The 17,714-nt window shown below is 41.5% G+C and overlaps 1 protein-coding gene across 1 annotated transcript in view; it reads left to right on the top strand.

The window, feature by feature from the left end:
* Positions 1–6,315: 6,315 nt before the first annotated feature.
* Positions 6,316–17,714, top strand: part of LOC139406495 (sodium- and chloride-dependent GABA transporter 2-like) — a 42,043-nt gene continuing 30,644 nt past the window's right edge. Inside the window, exons 1-5 of the mRNA XM_071149143.1 lie at positions 6,316–6,468; positions 14,455–14,655; positions 16,016–16,150; positions 16,837–16,977; positions 17,442–17,526. Of these exons, the coding sequence (XP_071005244.1) occupies positions 6,462–6,468; positions 14,455–14,655; positions 16,016–16,150; positions 16,837–16,977; positions 17,442–17,526 (569 nt within the window). The 5' untranslated portion in view covers positions 6,316–6,461. The remainder of the gene's footprint in view (positions 6,469–14,454; positions 14,656–16,015; positions 16,151–16,836; positions 16,978–17,441; positions 17,527–17,714) is intronic.

Here is a 17,714-nt window from a genome sequence, read left to right as displayed (position 1 = left end):
ATAATCTTAGGTATAATACTAGTCTTAGGTATAATACTAGTCTTAGGTATAATACTAGTCTTAGTTATAAGAATAGTCTTAGGTATAACACTAGTCTTAGGTATAATACTAGTCTTAGGTATAATACTAGTCTTAGGTATAATACTAGTCTTAGGTATAATACTAGTCTTAGTTATAATGCTAGTCTTAGGTATAATACTAGTCTTAGGTATAACACTAGTCTTAGGTATAACACTAGTCTTAGGTATAACACTAGTCTTAGGTATAATACTAGTCTTAGTTATAACACCAGTCTTAGGTATAATACTAGTCTTAGGTATAATACTAGTCTTAGGTATAATACTAGTCTTAGGTATAACACTAGTCTTAGGTATAATACTAGTCTTAGGTATAACACTAGTCTTAGGTATAACACTAGTCTTAGTTATAACACTATTCTTAAGTATAACACTAGTCTCATAACATTGTTATTCGGCCACATCGCAGCCCCTACTCTTTGTGCTGCAGACCAATAAATGCACTTCAAGTTGACTTCTGAGTGAGAACTCTGGTGTAGTGTCACTCTCTTGATATATCAGTAGATATCTGGCTGTACAGATTCATGCAATTCTGTAAGGAGATGGGAGTGTATCAGCACAACCGGTTTAGTGTGAGAGAGTCGATTGTAAGCATAACATAACCTGACATAGATAGGTATGAATCTTATCTTCCACTTAAATCATATTTCACTTAATCATTCACTGACGTCAATGGGAGTACAAATTCAGTTGACAATCTGGTTCGCCAAAGATCATAGGTGTTGAACTGTCCCTCAAAACAGTTTTGGAATCTTTACCCCATCCTGCCTTATCATGTTGGGTAAGTCAATGCAGGTGTTACGTCAATGCAAACATTTGACAGTCTCTGTACCTTAAATGGCCCTATATGAAGTTGGTTGTTTGTTTTTCAAGTTGACTCAGTTGATGCTGATGCTGAGCAGTGTCATGCTATCTGAATGTTTGTAACTGTTTGTTCTATTACACTACCGTTCAACAGTTTGGGGTCACTTAGAAATGTCCTTGTTTTTGAAAGAAAAGCAATTTTTTTGTCCATTAAAATAACATTGAATTGATCAGAAATTTTGTTTGCATTGTTAATGTTGGAAATGACTATTGTAGCTGGAAACAGCAGATTTTTAATGGAATATGTACATAGGCATACAGAGGCCCATTATCAGCAACCATGTTCCAATGGCACGTTGTGTTAGCTAATCCAAGTTTATCATTTTATAAGGCTAATTGATCATTAGAAAACCATTTTGCAATTATGTTAGCACAGTTGAAAACTGTTGTGCTGATTAAAGAAGCAATAAAACTGGCCTTTAGACTAGTTGAGTATCTGGAACAACAGCATTGTGGGTTCGATTACAGGCTCAAAATGGCCTGAAACAAAAAACTTTCATTCCGAAACTCGTCAGTCTATTCTTGTTGTTAAGGCTATTTAATGCGAGATATTGCTAATAAACTGAAGATCTCGTACAACACTGTGTACTACTCCCTTCACAGAACAGTGCAAACTGGCCCTAACCAGAATAGAAAGAGGAGTGGGAGGCCCCAGTGTACAACTGAACAAGAGGACAAGTACATTAGAGTGTCTAGTTTGAGAAACAGACGCCTCACAAGTCCTCAACTGGCAGCTTCATTAAATAGTACCCGCAAAACACCAGTCTCAACGTCAACAGTGAAGAGGTGACTCCGGGATGCTGGCCTTCTAGGCAGAGTTCCTCTGTCCAGTATCTGTGCTCTTTTACCCATCTTCATTTTTTTTTTTTACTGGCCACTCTGAGATATAGCTTTTTCTTTGCAACTCTGCCTAGAAGGCCAGCATCCTGGAGTCGCCTCTTCACTGTTGACGTTGAGACTGGTGTTTTGCGGGTACTATTTCATGAAGCTGCCAGTTGAGGACTTGAGAGGCGTCTGTTACTCAAACTGGACACTCTAATGTACTTGTTCTCTTGCTCAGTTGTGCACCGGGGCCTCCCACTCCTATTCTGGTTAGAGCCAGTTTGCGTTGTACGAGATCCTCAGTTTCTTGGCAATTTCTCGCATGGAATAACCTTAATTTCTCAGAACAAGAATAGACTGACGAGTTTCAGAAGAGTCTTTGTTTCTGGCAATTTTGAGCCTGTAATCGAACCCACAAATGCTGTTGCTCCAAATACTCAACTGGTCTAAAGAAGGCCAGTTTTATTGTTTCTTTAATCAGCACAACAGTTTTCAGCTGTGCTAACATAATTGCAAAAGGGTTTTCTAATGATCAATTAGCCTTATAAAATGATAAACTTGGATTAGCTAACACAACGTGCCATTGGAACACAGGACTGATGGTTGCTGATATTGGGCCTCTGTACGCCTATGTACGCACATATTCCTTTAAATATCTGCTGTTTTTTAATGTTATTTTAATGGATAAAAAATTTGCTTTTCTTTCCAAAACAAGGACATTTCTAAGTGACTCCAAACTTTTGAACAGCAGTGTATGTCTGTATTGATAGTTCTTCTGTTATCTCTATTGTTATAATAGTCTGTTATGTCTATTGTTATAATAGTCTGTTATGTCTATTGTTATAATAGTCTGTTATGTCTATTGTTATAATAGTCTGTTATGTCTATTGTTATACTAGTCTGTTATGTCTATTGTTATGATAGTCTGTTATGTCTATTGTTATAATAGTCTGTTATGTCTATTGTTATAATAGTCTGTTATGTCTATTGTTATGATAGTCTGTTATGTCTATTGTTATAATAGTCTGTTATGTCTATTGTTATAATAGTCTGTTATGTCTATTGTTATAATAGTCTGTTATGTCTATTGTTATAATAGTCTGTTATGTCTATTGTTATACTAGTCTGTTATGTCTATTGTTATACTAGTCTGTTATGTCTATTGTTGTAATATTCTGTTATGTCTATTGTTATGATAGTCTGTTATGTCTATTGTTATGATCGTCTGTTATGTCTGTTGTTATGATCGTCTGTTATGTCTGTTGTTATGATAGTCGGTTATGTCTGTTGTTATAATAGTGTGTTATATCTATTGTTATAATAGTCTGTTATGTCTATTGTTATGATAGTCTGTTATGTCTGTTGTTATGATAGTCTGTTAAGTCTGATTTTTGTTGTAGGTGAGATGAGGTGAATGTCAGGTCTTTCTCACTTGATTGGTCAAAGGGATTTGGGCCGGATTCAATCAAATCTACCATAGCAATGTTTACGCAGTGTCTTTGTGTACAAAACAGCTGCCACCCACACCACGCACACTTTATTCTAAACACTGAAAGCACCTGTGAGAGGACTACTGCCTAGCCTCGCAAGCCGCCTGATCTCCCGAGCTTATACAACCCAGAAAAATATATGTTTAATGACCATAACCACTCGTCTGAGTGCTGGTCTGCTTCTGCTCTCTTGCCAACTTCTTATGGAATTGTCATGCTAAACATGTAACAATGAGTGACAAGGAGTTGGCAAGAAAGCAGAAAGAGACTGGCACTCAGGGCAGGCTACATAACCACTAGCTTAACCGTTACCAATCAATGTGTAACTGACACTCTGACTAAGCTATAGATCCCTCAAACTCAACTCTTGACCTCAAAGCCAGTTCCTCTGCATTCTTTCATTGTTCCCCTCTAATTAGGGACTGATTTAGACTGGGTGCAATTAACTATCACGTAGAACAGAGAACCAGCAGGCTGCAGACCTTGTCGGGCAGGGTTTCCCAAACTAGGGATGTGGGGTCGCCTGGTTTGAAAATGGGGTTGTGAGAGAAAATGTGCGCTTCGTTCATAGAACTGGGGTTAGGTCAGTAACCTCCGGTAGCCGCTAGACGTGGTTGTTATAAACAGAGCGCAGTTTCTGTTTTCTTCCTTCAAATGTGGATCTTTTCAATGGTTAAAGCTAAAAAATATTATGACCCCATCACTGAAAGATAAGACTCTCAGGAACACGTGTATACGTACTGTTTCCCTCTACTATGCCAACAAACTGTTGGAACCTATTGGGCAAGACCAGGCACTAAATCAGACTGGGGGGAAAAGATTATCAAAGATTCACTATATATGCATAATCATGACCTCTTGGTGCAACAAACTAGTTAAATTAAGATAAAGCAGGGCTCTATGGGAATCTTTCTGAGCAAACCTTCCAACTGTGTCTCACAATCAGACTACAGATCAGGCCTAAACTGCCTTCCTTCACGACAGGAGACCTGGAGCCGCATGCTTAAACCTCCTAATGAACAGCATGGTTGTTATGAACAGGACAGGCTGATTGTAACAAGGAAAGACAGGGCAGCGTCTTCAGCCTGGCGGACAGACACAGAGTCCCAAATAGCACCCTATTCTCTATATAGTGCACTACTTTTGACCGGAGCCCTGTGGGCCCTCGTCAAAAGTAGTGCACTACATAGGGAATACGGTGTAATTTTGAGACTCCGATCAGCGACCTGTGGCAGTACAGTGAAGAACAGCAGGAAACTAACTAAAATGGGGGAGGATGAAGGGAAATACAATTCATTGTTGTTGGACCGTTTTTTACTCTTTATGTTGTTTTAGACCGGTGGAAATCATCAAGTGTGACAATTATTTTGGACAAGGTCTTGGGCCATTTTTTAAAGAATGGAATGTCTGGGCAATTAATGAAGCTTTCCTCGTAAACAGGACTGAACTATGATGACCTGAAGCAGTTGTTTTTGCTTTGATTTTGCAAATCTAGGCCTGACACTGTCTTGAGTCCCTTTATCATGTGTAAGTCGACCTTCAAAACATATTATATGACCTGATCATGTGCACTTGAGGAAGTGGATGGATTATGTTGATATCATGGTCATTCTATATTTAATAGATCTGGGCATACCTATGGTTTGAAGGTGGGTAAGCGTAGGACATGAAACCACCTTGTCCAACCGACAATGCTCTCAATTGTACCTGTAGATGTATCCTGTTTAGATTATTAGGTCCTTGTATAGGGAGTCATGGTGACACAGCATACAGTTTAATGATAAGAGGAACGATCCAATGTCAAGCTACTACAAGGAGCATGCTTCAGGATAACTCTGCCAAAGGTTACAATTACTGATGAAACGCCATCCCATCCGTTTGGCAGAAAAATGTGGTGTTTGGTTATGTGGTGTTTTATGTGGTGTTTGGTTAACAGTATTGGTTATGTTAGTTAAAGGTCAATGCTGTCTTCTGTAAAGCTCTATAGGGCTGTCTACTGGTCATTATCGCCACTGAGGATCTGTTGCAAATCATTTACATTGCACAGGACCTCTATGCCTACAGTATGAACTAGATGCAGTTTGGTGGTGGAAGGGTTGAGCTACCCCCCCATACAATGTAAAGCACTGGGAGTAATCGTTAGCATAATTAAAGATGTAGATTATAAATATAGTTAAATCTATTATGCAGATAGGTCATTTGTTGATTTCACATGGGGTTAATTCCTGGAAAGCTAGATAGTTATCTGGCAAAGCCAAGCTGTATCTCTAATTTACGGTCGCTCCAAGACCCTGAATACAAGTACAACTAAGTCAAACAACTGCAGGTTGAGGGAAAGCAAACTTCTGTCCTTGACTAGAATACTAATGCAATTTGAAAAAGAAAATGGAGGGAGGGAGAAACAAAATGCCCTCACCCCAAAAGAACCTGCAAGGCAGAAAATGCCAGAACACGTCAACCCCAGAAAAGGCCTCTGGATTGTTAAGGCCCACAACCTTCAAACAAATGCCCTGAACTGGGCCACTCTAGCCCCATGCGGTGGGAAAATGTTGTGAATGGGGTGCTGGGCCTGTGAGGAAGGGATCCGGTCTATTTTCCGGGGGATGAATCGGGGATGTGTTTGGGAGCAGGGGCTTCACTAAGCAGGAGTGATGTTTTAATTACAATCAGTCAGTGCAGACAGCTTAGAAATCTCACTTGACTGGAGGAATATATGATGGGGTTGGATGGGGCTCTTTGGGGTGCGACGGTGTATGTGTGTGTGTGTGCCTGCATGCATGCCTGTGTGTGTCAGTCTGTAATGTATTTAAGGAGATCTATAAGGCTGAACACAATATTGAACCCAGTCCCACCTCCCCCTCCCACTATAGACCGAGAGAGAGACCCTGGGAGAATGTGTGTTTCCAAGGTTATGCAATCGACCCACCACACAGAGAAGGCACAGACCTCTAGTGTGCTGCATTGAGTGTGTGTGTGTGTGTGGGGTGGAAGAGAGGGGATGTGTGTGGGGGTTTCTGAATGGAACTAGAGGAAGGGGGGCTAGAAGAGGGTGCAGAGAAAAGTTGACGAGAAGCTCATTGAAGGCTGAACTAAAGTTTGGAGTTACAGAGATCCCCGCCCCTCCATGCACATTATATAGTGCAACCTGGACACCAACAGGCCAATATCTGGCTAACCATTCAAACCATAAGGCTGTCTTTACATCACTATGAAAGGTGAGTACGCACTGGGTGAAAAAAATATGCTTACTTTTCCATGCATCTGTACTGGTGAAATCATCATACACAATTACAGTGGCATATTTCCTGCTTCATTTTAGGTTGGCATGAGTTTGCACTCTTCTAAAAATAACTTTTTGTTGAATGGTTAAGTTTGATGAATATTCAGTGAGTATTGTTGACTCCTAGATGTTGGCTCTACGCCATGCTTGGTTTGTCTTTATGAAGATATCCCATCTGGCCTGATGATGCTTCCTTATTGAGACATTTGGGGACCCATTATTTGGCACTTTTTTGATTGTGTAATAATGAAAACTGTCTCTGAGGTTAGGAATAGTCTAGATGTTGATCTATTGAGAGGAGCTAATGTCCATGGATCTTATCCAGTCTTTATGACATGCAAGTCATGGATATACTTTAAGAAGGTTGACAAGTCATGGATATACTTTAAGAAGGTTGACAAGTCATGGATATACTTTAAGAAAGTAAGGTTGACAAGTCGTCTGTTGTTGACAACCTTTGGAGATGAGGTCCATAATCACTCTGTTGACAGGTTGCTTAACAAACGTGTGCAGATTCAGTTGGATCGATACAAATATATTGAACATCTAAACCAATTTAAATGCAATGTGTTAATGTATCATTAGAAACAATACCAACTGCCCTGGTTAACATTGGCTAATGAATAACATAAGAATCATGCATGACTTGCCTTGCCCTTTTGTCTTTAGAGTTAAATGTATAGTGGGTTGGGTTATGTTCCATTTGTTTATGCACCCTACATAAGGAGCTGTTATGTCACCCTAAATAAGGAGCTGTTATGTCACCCTACATAAGGAGATGTTATGTCACCCTACATAAGGATCTGTTATGATACCCTCCATAAGGAGCTGTTATGTCACCGTACATAAGGAGCTGCTATAGCACCCTACATAAGGAGCTGTTATGTTACCCTTTATACACCCTTTATATAGTATGACACCAGCTTTTAGATGATTTGTTATGGATCCATGCCATGCTTGTGAAGACGTTTGTGCTATATAAAACATTTATAAGTTATAGTTAGTTTGAAGTGGGACCGTCCCCTCAACTCCATTATGCAATTACAAAATAATTACTAAACTACTGTAGTATGTAAGTCCATGTTAATGCAATATTGTTGCTAGAGTTACTGAATCAATTCTAAACATGAATACAGTGAGATCATCCATATGTAATGTGTTACCATGATAGATGCAGCCAGAGCCACAGGAGAAGTCATTCCTACTTTATGTTGGCTATACTTAGCTGATGCAGGTGTCTGGATAATGGGACCGGTCTAGAATATTATTGTTTTTTCTGCAATAGTTTTTAATATACATTTCTGGTTCTTAAAACATTCAGCTTTTTTTGTTTTGTTAAACGTGGCCCTACAGTAGCAACCCAGCAGATCTGATCCTGTGGTGGAAATCAATGTCATTGTTTACATTTTCACTGGGAGTTTTCACTCAGTTGTGTCCTTAACTCATCCAGGACCTTGTGCCTTGTACATTCTGACCACAATCAGTATGATGGGTTTTCACCCAGATCCAAGTGTTGACTTGACTTATCTCAGACAAACAAAGAGACTCAGATATTGGAGAATTAAACATGTACGTACAGTATCACGCTCAGTCTTAATGTAAACATCATTTCAGACAGATGTGTTGAATCATTTGATCAGAGATGTTCATTTATCTAACATTTTTATAATTTCGTAACGTGTTTGGTAATGGGTTGCATAATTCAAATCCACTACACCTGCCAGGCAATCTGAAAGTGCTTCATTCTTCTAGTATGTTGGAATATGTCAGGTAACTGTGATCATGCTTTGCATTTTCCACTGTACTGATGTTGACAGTTAACGTATGCATTGATGTTTGGAGACCTTACAGTCTGTCATCTGTCAGCGTGTCTAGAACTGATTGACCACTTAAATCTTTTGTCTTGCCCATTCACCCTCTGAATGGCACACATACACAATCCAATCCATCCAAGGCTTAAAAATCCTTCTTTGACCTGCCACCTCCCCTTCATCTACACTGATTGTTCCCAATATGTTGTACACAGTGTTTTTAATGCAGTCATAGCATTGCCTCTGTGCATCTTCATTAAGAGATGTCCTAACATAATAATACTCAGTCAATCAGTTCTAGACACGCTGACAGATGACAGACTGTAAGATCTCCAAACATCAGGTTAATGCATACGTTAACTGTCAATGTCAGTACAGTGGAAAATGCAAAGCATGATCACAGTTACCTGACATATTCCAACATACTAGAAGAATGAAGCACTTTCAGATTGCTGAACGGGGTATGATTGTAGGTGCAAGGCGGGCAGGTTTGAATGTGTCAAGAACTGCAAAGCTGTTGGGTTTTTCACGCTCGACAGTTTCCCATGTGTGTCAAGAATGGTCCACCACCCAAAGAACATCCAACTAACTTGATACAATTGTGGGAAGCATTGGAGTCAACATGGGCCAGCATCCCTGTAGAATGCTTTCGACACCTTGTAGAATTCATGCCCTGATGAATTGAGGCTGTTCTGAGCGAAAAAGAGGGTGCAACTCAATATTAGGAAGGTGTTCCTAATGTTTTGTACACTCAATGTATATCAGTTGGTGGTTCAAACCACCTAAAACCAATGTAGGGTTAAATTATGTTAATACGAGCTAGAGCAGGATCTCACCACTGGTGGGTGTGATGACATGCTGTAACATCCTCAGACAAGTTTATGAACATCTAGTTCCAAAATTCAAATACTTTTCTGTTTTGTGTGTCAACGGAGCGTATCGTACGGAGCTTTGTGGCATACCTATGCCCCCTAGGCAAAAACTGTGATGAAAATAGGCTTGTTATAAATAATGGTGATTCAGGTTGGAACTTGCAGTCTAAATCCTCTGACTATCTTTGTATGATGCCAAGAATAATAATAATCACTTATATTCACAACTGCCATTATTATTTCACAATGTCATGAAGCAAATCTTATGGAGAACATTTCCCAAGATGGCAGCGTAGGTGAAAAAGATCTGAGGGCCACCATCAATCCACACCTGCAGTAGGAACAGCACGTGATTAAACAGACATGAACACACACGCATTCAAACCCACACATAGATTCTCACACATAGGAACACAACATGAACACAAACATATACGTGCACAGTCAAATAATAACCCTGGGTTTTCTGGGAAAAGAGTAGAAATAGTGATATCCCCTGACTATCCATACATTTTTAAAACAAGAAAATTCTGCCATCTGGTTTGCTTAATGTAAGGAATTTGAAAGTATTTATACTTTTACTTTTAATGCTTAAATATATTTTATCAATTACATTTACTTTAGACACTGAAATAGGTTTAAAACCAAATACTTTGAAACTTTTGCTGAAGTAGTATTTTACTGGGGGACATTCACTTTTACTTGAGTCATTTTCTATTAAGGTATCTTTACTTTTACTCAAGTATGACAACTGGGTACTTTTTCCACCACTGGTAGTCAGAAAGAGTGATATCCAGTATTCAGACAGAAAGAGTGATATCCATTAGGCTGACAGAAAGAGTGATATCTAGTAGGCTGACAGAAAGAGTGATATCCAGTAGGCTGACAGAAAGAGTGATACCCAGTAGGTTGCCAGTAAGAGTGATATCCAGTAGGCTGACAGAAAGAGTGATATCCAGTAGGCTGACAGAAAGAGTGATACCCAGTAGGCTGACAGAAAGAGTGATATCCAGTAGGCTGACAGAAAGAGTGATATCCAGTAGGCTGACAGAGTGATATCCAGTAGGCTGACAGAAAGAGTGATATCCAGTAGGCTGCCAGTAAGAGTGATATCCAGTAGGCTGGCAGAAAGAGTGATATCCAGTAGGCTGACAGAAAGAGTGATATCCATTAGGCTGACAGAAAGAGTGATACCCATAGGCTGACAGAAAGAGTGATATCCAGTAGGCTGACAGAAAGAGTGATATCCAGTAGGCTGACAGAAAGAGTGATATCCAGTAGGCTGACAGAAAGAGTGATATCCAGTAGGCTGACAGAAAGAGTGATATCAGGTAGGCTGACAGAGTGATATCCAGTAGGCTGACAGAGCGAGTGATATCCAGTAGGCTGACAGAAATAGTGATATCCAGTGGGCTGACAGAGAGATTGATATCCAGTAGGCTGACAGAAAGAGTGATATCCAGTAGGCTGACAGAAATAGTGATATCCAGTGGGCTGACAGAGAGATTGATATCCAGAAGGCTGACAGAAATAGTGATATCCAGTAGGCTGACAGAAAGAGTGATATCCAGTAGAATGACAGAGAGCGTGAAATCCAGTAGGCTGACAGAAAGAGTGATATCCAGTAGGCTGACAGAGTGATATCCAGTAGGCTGACAGAAAGAGTGATATCCAGTAGGCTGACAGAAAGAGTGATATCCAGTAGGCTGACAGAGTGATATCCAGTAGGCTGACAGAGTGATATCCAGTAGGCTGACAGAAAGAGTGATATCCAGTAGGCTGACAGAAAGAGTGATATCCAGTAGGCTGACAGAAAGAGTGATATCCAGTAGGCTGACAGAAAGAGTGATACCCATAGGCTGACAGAAAGAGTGATATCCAGTAGGCTGACAGAAAGAGTGATATCCAGTAGGCTGACAGAAAGAGTGATATCCAGTAGGCTGACAGAAAGAGTGATATCAGGTAGGCTGACAGAGTGATATCCAGTAGGCTGACAGAGCGAGTGATACCCAGTAGGCTGACAGAGCGAGTGATATCCAGTAGGCTGACAGAAATAGTGATATCCAGTGGGCTGACAGAGAGATTGATATCCAGTAGGCTGACAGAAAGAGTGATATCCAGTAGGCTCACAGAAATAGTGATATCCAGTGGGCTGACAAAGAGATTGATATCCAGAAGGCTGACAGAAAGAGTGATATCCAGTAGGCTGACAGAAAGAGTGATATCCAGTAGGCTGACAGAAAGAGTGATATCCAGTAGGCTGACAGAAATAGTGATATCCAGTAGGCTGACAGAGTGATATCCAGTAGGCTGACAGAAAGAGTGATATCCAGTAGGCTGACAGAAAGAGTGATATCCAGTAGGCTGACAGACAGAGTGATATCCAGTAGGCTGACAGAGTGATATCCAGTTGGCTGACAGAAAGAGTGATATCCAGTAGGCTGCCAGTAAGAGTGATATCCAGTAGGCTGACAGAAAGAGTGATATCCAGTAGGCTGACAGAAAGAGTGATATCAGGTAGGCTGACAGAGTGATATCCAGTAGGCTGACAGAAAGAGTGATATTCAGTAGGCTGGCAGAAATAGTGATATCCAGTGGGCTGACAGAGAGATTGATATCCAGAAGGCTGACAGAAAGAGTGATACCCAGTAGGCTGACAGAAATAGTGATATCCAGTGGGCTGACAGAGAGATTGATATCCAGAAGGCTGACAGAAATAGTGATATCCAGTAGGCTGACAGAAAGAGTGATATCCAGTAGAATGACAGAGAGCGTGAAATCCAGTAGGCTGACAGAGTGATACCCAGTAGGCTGACAGAAAGAGTGATATCCAGTAGGCTGACAGAGTGATATCCAGTAGGCTGACAGAAATAGTGATATCCAGTAGGCTGACAGAAAGAGTGATATCCAGTAGGCTGACAGAAAGAGTGATATCCAGTAGGCTGACAGAGTGATATCCAGTAGGCTGACAGAAAGAGTGATACCCAGTAGACTGACAGAAAGAGTGATATCCAGTAGGCTAACAGAGTGATATCCAGTAGGCTGACAGAAATAGTGATATCCAGTAGAATGACAGAGAGGGTGAAATCCAGTAGGCTGACAGAAAGAGTGATATCCAGTAGGCTGCCCACTGTAGTCAGTCAGTGAGTCTGTTGAAGTGCAGTCTTTTATGAGAGAGGTGAATGCTGGCCCAGTGACTTGGCTTGAGACTTTATGAGAGAGGTGAATGCTGGCTCAGTGGCTTTGCGTGAGGCTTTATGAGAGAGGTGAATGCTTGGCTTGAGGCTTGGCGTGCTCAGTTCTACTCAGTCTTGGCCTTCATTTCAGACAGCCCCCTAGCTTCTGTATAAACACCTATCTGCAAAGCAGCTGTCCTGTTACTAGAAATGAGGCAAATATTTATTCTCACCTAGTAAAAAAAAAAATTGGACTGGAGTCTGGAGAGGTCTCAGTGTGGAGGAATTTGGCTTGTGGGTCACGCTGCTCCCGTGGCCCATATTGAGCCTGTGAAAAACCAAGGTAAAGTGTGATCAGGCTCCCTGGCAGGCTGGAGATCTCCTCTCTATGCCATCCCAGCAGCACAAAGAAGCCCCTTGCCAATAAGAGGCTCCAGTCCTTTATGATGCCAAGCCTTCATTCCCACCAAATACCTTCTGAAAACAAGGGGCTCTATTTTTACCGCTGGCCACAATTTGGCCCAGGCTCAGAAGATGTTGGCTCATCTCTCCCCTCCATCCCATCCACCCTGCCCTGCTCTGCCAGTGATAGGCTGAGCTAAGAGCACATTCCCAAAGCTTATGGCACAGCGGGGTTGCCATCTCTCCTATTGTTGCAGACCTAAATTCAACTCTCTCTGCCGAGAAAACAGCCATCTTATTAGACCCAGGAGAGCCAGGTCAGAATGGCCCTGGTGTTTTGGGTTAAGGGGGGAGGACTCTTGGAACAGTCCTCTCCCGCAGGCCGAACATTAATTTGTTTTGTTTGATCTGTGACGGGAGGGGCTACTGGACTAACCAAGTTGAGAGAGGGAGACAGGGGGGTCAGAGAGAGATAGAGTGAGGGAGAGAGAGAGCGAGAGGGAAGAAGAGAGAAAGGGAGAGAGGGAGTGAAAGAGAAAGAAACAGAGAGGGAGAGGGAGGGGAGGGTGATGAGAGGCCTTGTTAATGAGATATGACAGCAGTGAGCACGGTCAGTGAGCTGTCTGTTTCCTCTTTCAGCATCACTGGACCTAAACACAGTCCGGCCATGAGTTGTGAAGCTCAAAGAAGCCGTCACGTCACGTAAGACCCAATTTTCAGTGACTGGACCCCTTCTAGACAGGGAGGGACAGAGTGTACAAAACATTAAGAACACCTTCCTAATATTGAGTTGCACAGGGATGCTGGCCCATGTTGACTCCAATGCCTCCCACAGTTGTGTCAAGTTGGCTGCATGTTCTTTGGATGTTGGACCATTCTTGATACACACAGGAAACTGTTGAGTGTGAAAAACCCAACAGCGTTGCAGTTCTTGACACACTCAAACCAGTGCACCTTGCACCTACTTCCATATCCCGTTCAGGCACTTACATCTTTTGTCTTGCCCATTAACCCTCTGAATGGCACACATATACACAATCCATGTCTCAATATTCTGTCTCAAGGCTTAAAAATGATTCTTTAACCTGTCTCCTCCCCTTCATCTACACTGATTGAAGTGGATTTAACAAGTGACATCAATAAGGGATCATAGCTTTCACCTGGATTCACCTGGTCAGTCTGTCATTGAAAGAGCAGGTGTTATTAATGTTTTGTCCATGTTTGACTCTTTCTTGCTTGCGGTAAATTGTGTGTGAGAACTACAGAATGTCTTGAAATTCTTCCTTCTCTCACACCTCTTGCTGCTTGACCTTTGTTCCAAACACTCAAAGGGGATGTATGCACAACTGAAGGGCCCCTATAACCCCCATGTCCTTGAGGCTTGCACTCCTCCCATTGTTAATTTCCAGGACATAGTCCCCAGGGAGACTTAAGGACTGTAAAGTTGTGTTTGCTTTAAGATGAGCCTGTTGATCTGGGAGTGGTGTGATAAAGGTATACAGATACTACAGGAGAAACCCCTTCCCTGCTCAATACCACTACACAGTAAATACAAGACTGTAGGCTGTGGGGTTAGCCTATATAATTATGTAAGGTAGTGTTACTCTCCCTCCTAGTGTCTCACCTCTCCTCCACTCACTCTAATGTGTTGCTTCTTCAGGCGACATGGAGAGCCTGCCCAAGATGGACCCCTCCAACGACCACAGTCGGCCCCTGGACATTGTGCCACAGAGCGATGAGAAGATGAAGGAAAGGGGTCAGTGGGGCAACAAGGTGGAGTTTGTCCTTTCTGTCGCCGGGGAGATCATAGGACTGGGAAATGTGTGGCGCTTCCCTTACCTGTGCTACAAGAACGGAGGAGGTAGGTTTCACCTTTTACTGCATTGTGCTAAATCTAGGTCACTCAGAGTGTTTCTTGGTAGTCTTAAACACATATATTTTGAAACAAAAGTATATAGTATATACACCTCACACACATGGTTATAGGCTTAAAGAAAATAAGACACCTGTACATGTCAGATATAGAGTTGAAATGTATTACATGTTGAGTTTGCATCCCAATGTTACACTTTATATACATCACAGAAGACTGAAATATAACAAAACCATTTCACATAGTAAGACCAGATTTTTGGCCTTTTTTAAAAATATATTTTTTTAAATAATGTAATTATGAAAAATATTAATATCATTCCACCCATGAGGCCACTAGGTCATTTGAGTACAGGGAAGGGATACCATCGCAGTGCTCAATGACAACATGTCACATCCTTTTGTTCATATCGGTTCATAATTGTCCTTCAGTACTATTGATCAGGACAGCTGTGACTGATGTCATATCCATATCATTAAAGAAATGTAAGTTTACCTACTATATTACCTTTAACTGACCCAAAGCCTGTTGTTATGAACTTAAATAGCACTGGAGCCTTTGAGTACATTGTGTTTTAATGCTAGAAACAGTTATGAAGGACTTCTGTGCCGCCTGCCAAGCCCAGACACATACAACATATCAATCATGCAGTACAACTGTAGCAAACAACACACTCCTGTTTGGAATGTATTATATCCCACAATATTATGGAGGTACCAATTAAAACCAGCTTTTCAGAATGACAGGGTTGATGTCTTTTAAATTGGTCGTTTTAAAAGAGGTTGAGTAGACGAACGGGCGGACTTGGGGGGGGGGGGGGGGGTGCATAAGGTAGTTCTGGGTTTCTTAAACTTCATTGTTTTTATGTATTATGTCTAACCCCCATTTCTCATATCTTGGTAAAATGTTATCGTAATAGCACTGTAACAGCAAGCTCGCCATTGTCCAAATGATTTACATTATTATACAAATGACAGTAATTTGATCAACATTGTCAAATCATTTGGAAAATAAATAAACTTAATACACACAGTTCACAAAGTTACTCCTCATTCTTCTGGAGAATGTTCTCCAAATTGAGGTCTTCCGTTCACCATTAATTGTAACGGAAGTTGTGCTGCAAGATCTGTGGATATCCTACCCGGCAAAGGAAATGTGGGATGCTGACTTTAAAACTGGCCAAATCAAGGAATAGCATTTTAGAGTACCTTTGGGACGTCCAACCTTGAAATGTTGCCTCAAAAAGCATCATCCTTGTTGATTGCATATGTCATCTGACCTCATATCAAAATGGTGCTCGAGTCGACACCTTGATAACTTCTCTCCTCTCCCCTTCTCCTCCCAACAGGTGCTTTCTTCATCCCCTACCTGATCTTTCTCTTCACGTGTGGAATCCCAGTATTCTTCCTGGAGACAGCTCTAGGACAGTACACCAGCGAGGGAGGTGTCACCTGTTGGAGGAAGATCACTCCACTGTTTGAAGGTGATCCTCCACTAATGTCTACTGTCTATGAAGCAATGCCTTTCTTCACAGATTTGCTCATTTGGATGTTCCTGTGAAACGACTGGCTTTTTGGTTATAGTACAGTTACAAAACATTTTGTCAGAACTATATTTTGTTTAATGTGTACTGCATTTCAATGTGTTTCAAGGACAGGATTAAAGGGAAAAATCCGCTCAAAAACGATCACGTTGCTTCTTGAAAGAGCAAAACATTTTGGGACTATATCAACAGTGGACTAATTATAAAAAATACCAAAATATAGTTTTTTTGTGGATTTTACCTCTATCTACAGCCATGTCTACTACTTGTCTGCATAACGGAATTGAATAAGAGAGACATTTTGAGAACTTTTTGCGTTAGTGCGTGTGTGTTTGTGCATGCTTGTCTGCCAGTATGTAGTAGGAGGGGGTTGATGTAATGGTTGGCATGCCACTGACACTGGCACACTTCCAAGTATCCAACGCTTTCATCATTCAATTGGCCCCTAATAAGGACAATATAACTGTAGACATTCACGCAGGAGCCAGAGAGGCTACCGGATGGGAAATGGTGGAGTCGGCAATGTGAATGAAGACATGGTTTTCATGCGTGTTGTTGTATTCAACATTGAAAGGCATTGTCATAGCCAACCACAATGCTCCACTTGTCCTTGGTCCCCGCTGCAGGAGTGGGCTACGCCACACAAGTCATCGTGGCTCTGTTGAACTTCTATTACATCATCGTCCTGGCCTGGGCCATCTTCTACCTGTCCTACTCCTTCACCTGGGACCTGCCCTGGGCCTCCTGCAACAACACATGGAACACAGGTCAGAGATCCACCATAGGCTCAGTGGACGTTTTCCTTATTCAATCTTGTCAAAGCTCTTCCTCAAGGGCAGAAGGAATATGATTGGTTGGAGGAAATGGCTCCATGGAAATGTTGCTGGTTCAAATGTTACCCAACCCCTAACCCTAACTAATTGAGATTACTTTAACTGAACCAATCATATTTATTGCCTAAACATTCACATTGTTTCTGCCCTCGAGACACGATCGAATGAGGAAAACTCCAGTATGCCACCATATACAGAGAGAGGTTGAGCAGAAACATACAGGACTACACTCAATTATTAATCAAATGTATTTATAAAGGCCTTTTTACATCAGCAGTTCGTGGTGTCCTGTGTAAGTCTTACCTAACGTTAGAATATGGTTGGGTTCCCAAGAGAAACCATATAGCTGGTGTCCTCACTGAGCTTGTGCAAACTTGTTGTGCATTTCTGTTCTCAAGATTCTTGCATGGAGTTCCAGAGGAGGAATGACTCTTTCAATCAGCCACGTCTGAACGCCACGTCTCCTGTCATTGAGTTCTGGGAGTAAGTACTAAGAGTCTATTGTTTCTCCATCTCCTTAAGGAGCCTGGGTGGCCTACTGTTTATTCCTCAGCCAACTGGCCGTTGTCTTGCCAACTGGTGTTGCACTGCTGAATACAAAAACACGATGGCTTGAAGATACTCTTCTTTATGGGTGATTTTAAGGGTTGTGGTGTCCTTACACATACCTC

Source organism: Oncorhynchus clarkii, chromosome 4, assembly GCF_045791955.1.
Source record: "Oncorhynchus clarkii lewisi isolate Uvic-CL-2024 chromosome 4, UVic_Ocla_1.0, whole genome shotgun sequence".
NCBI lineage: Eukaryota > Metazoa > Chordata > Actinopteri > Salmoniformes > Salmonidae > Oncorhynchus > Oncorhynchus clarkii.
This window is presented reverse-complemented; position numbering and strand designations above follow the sequence as displayed.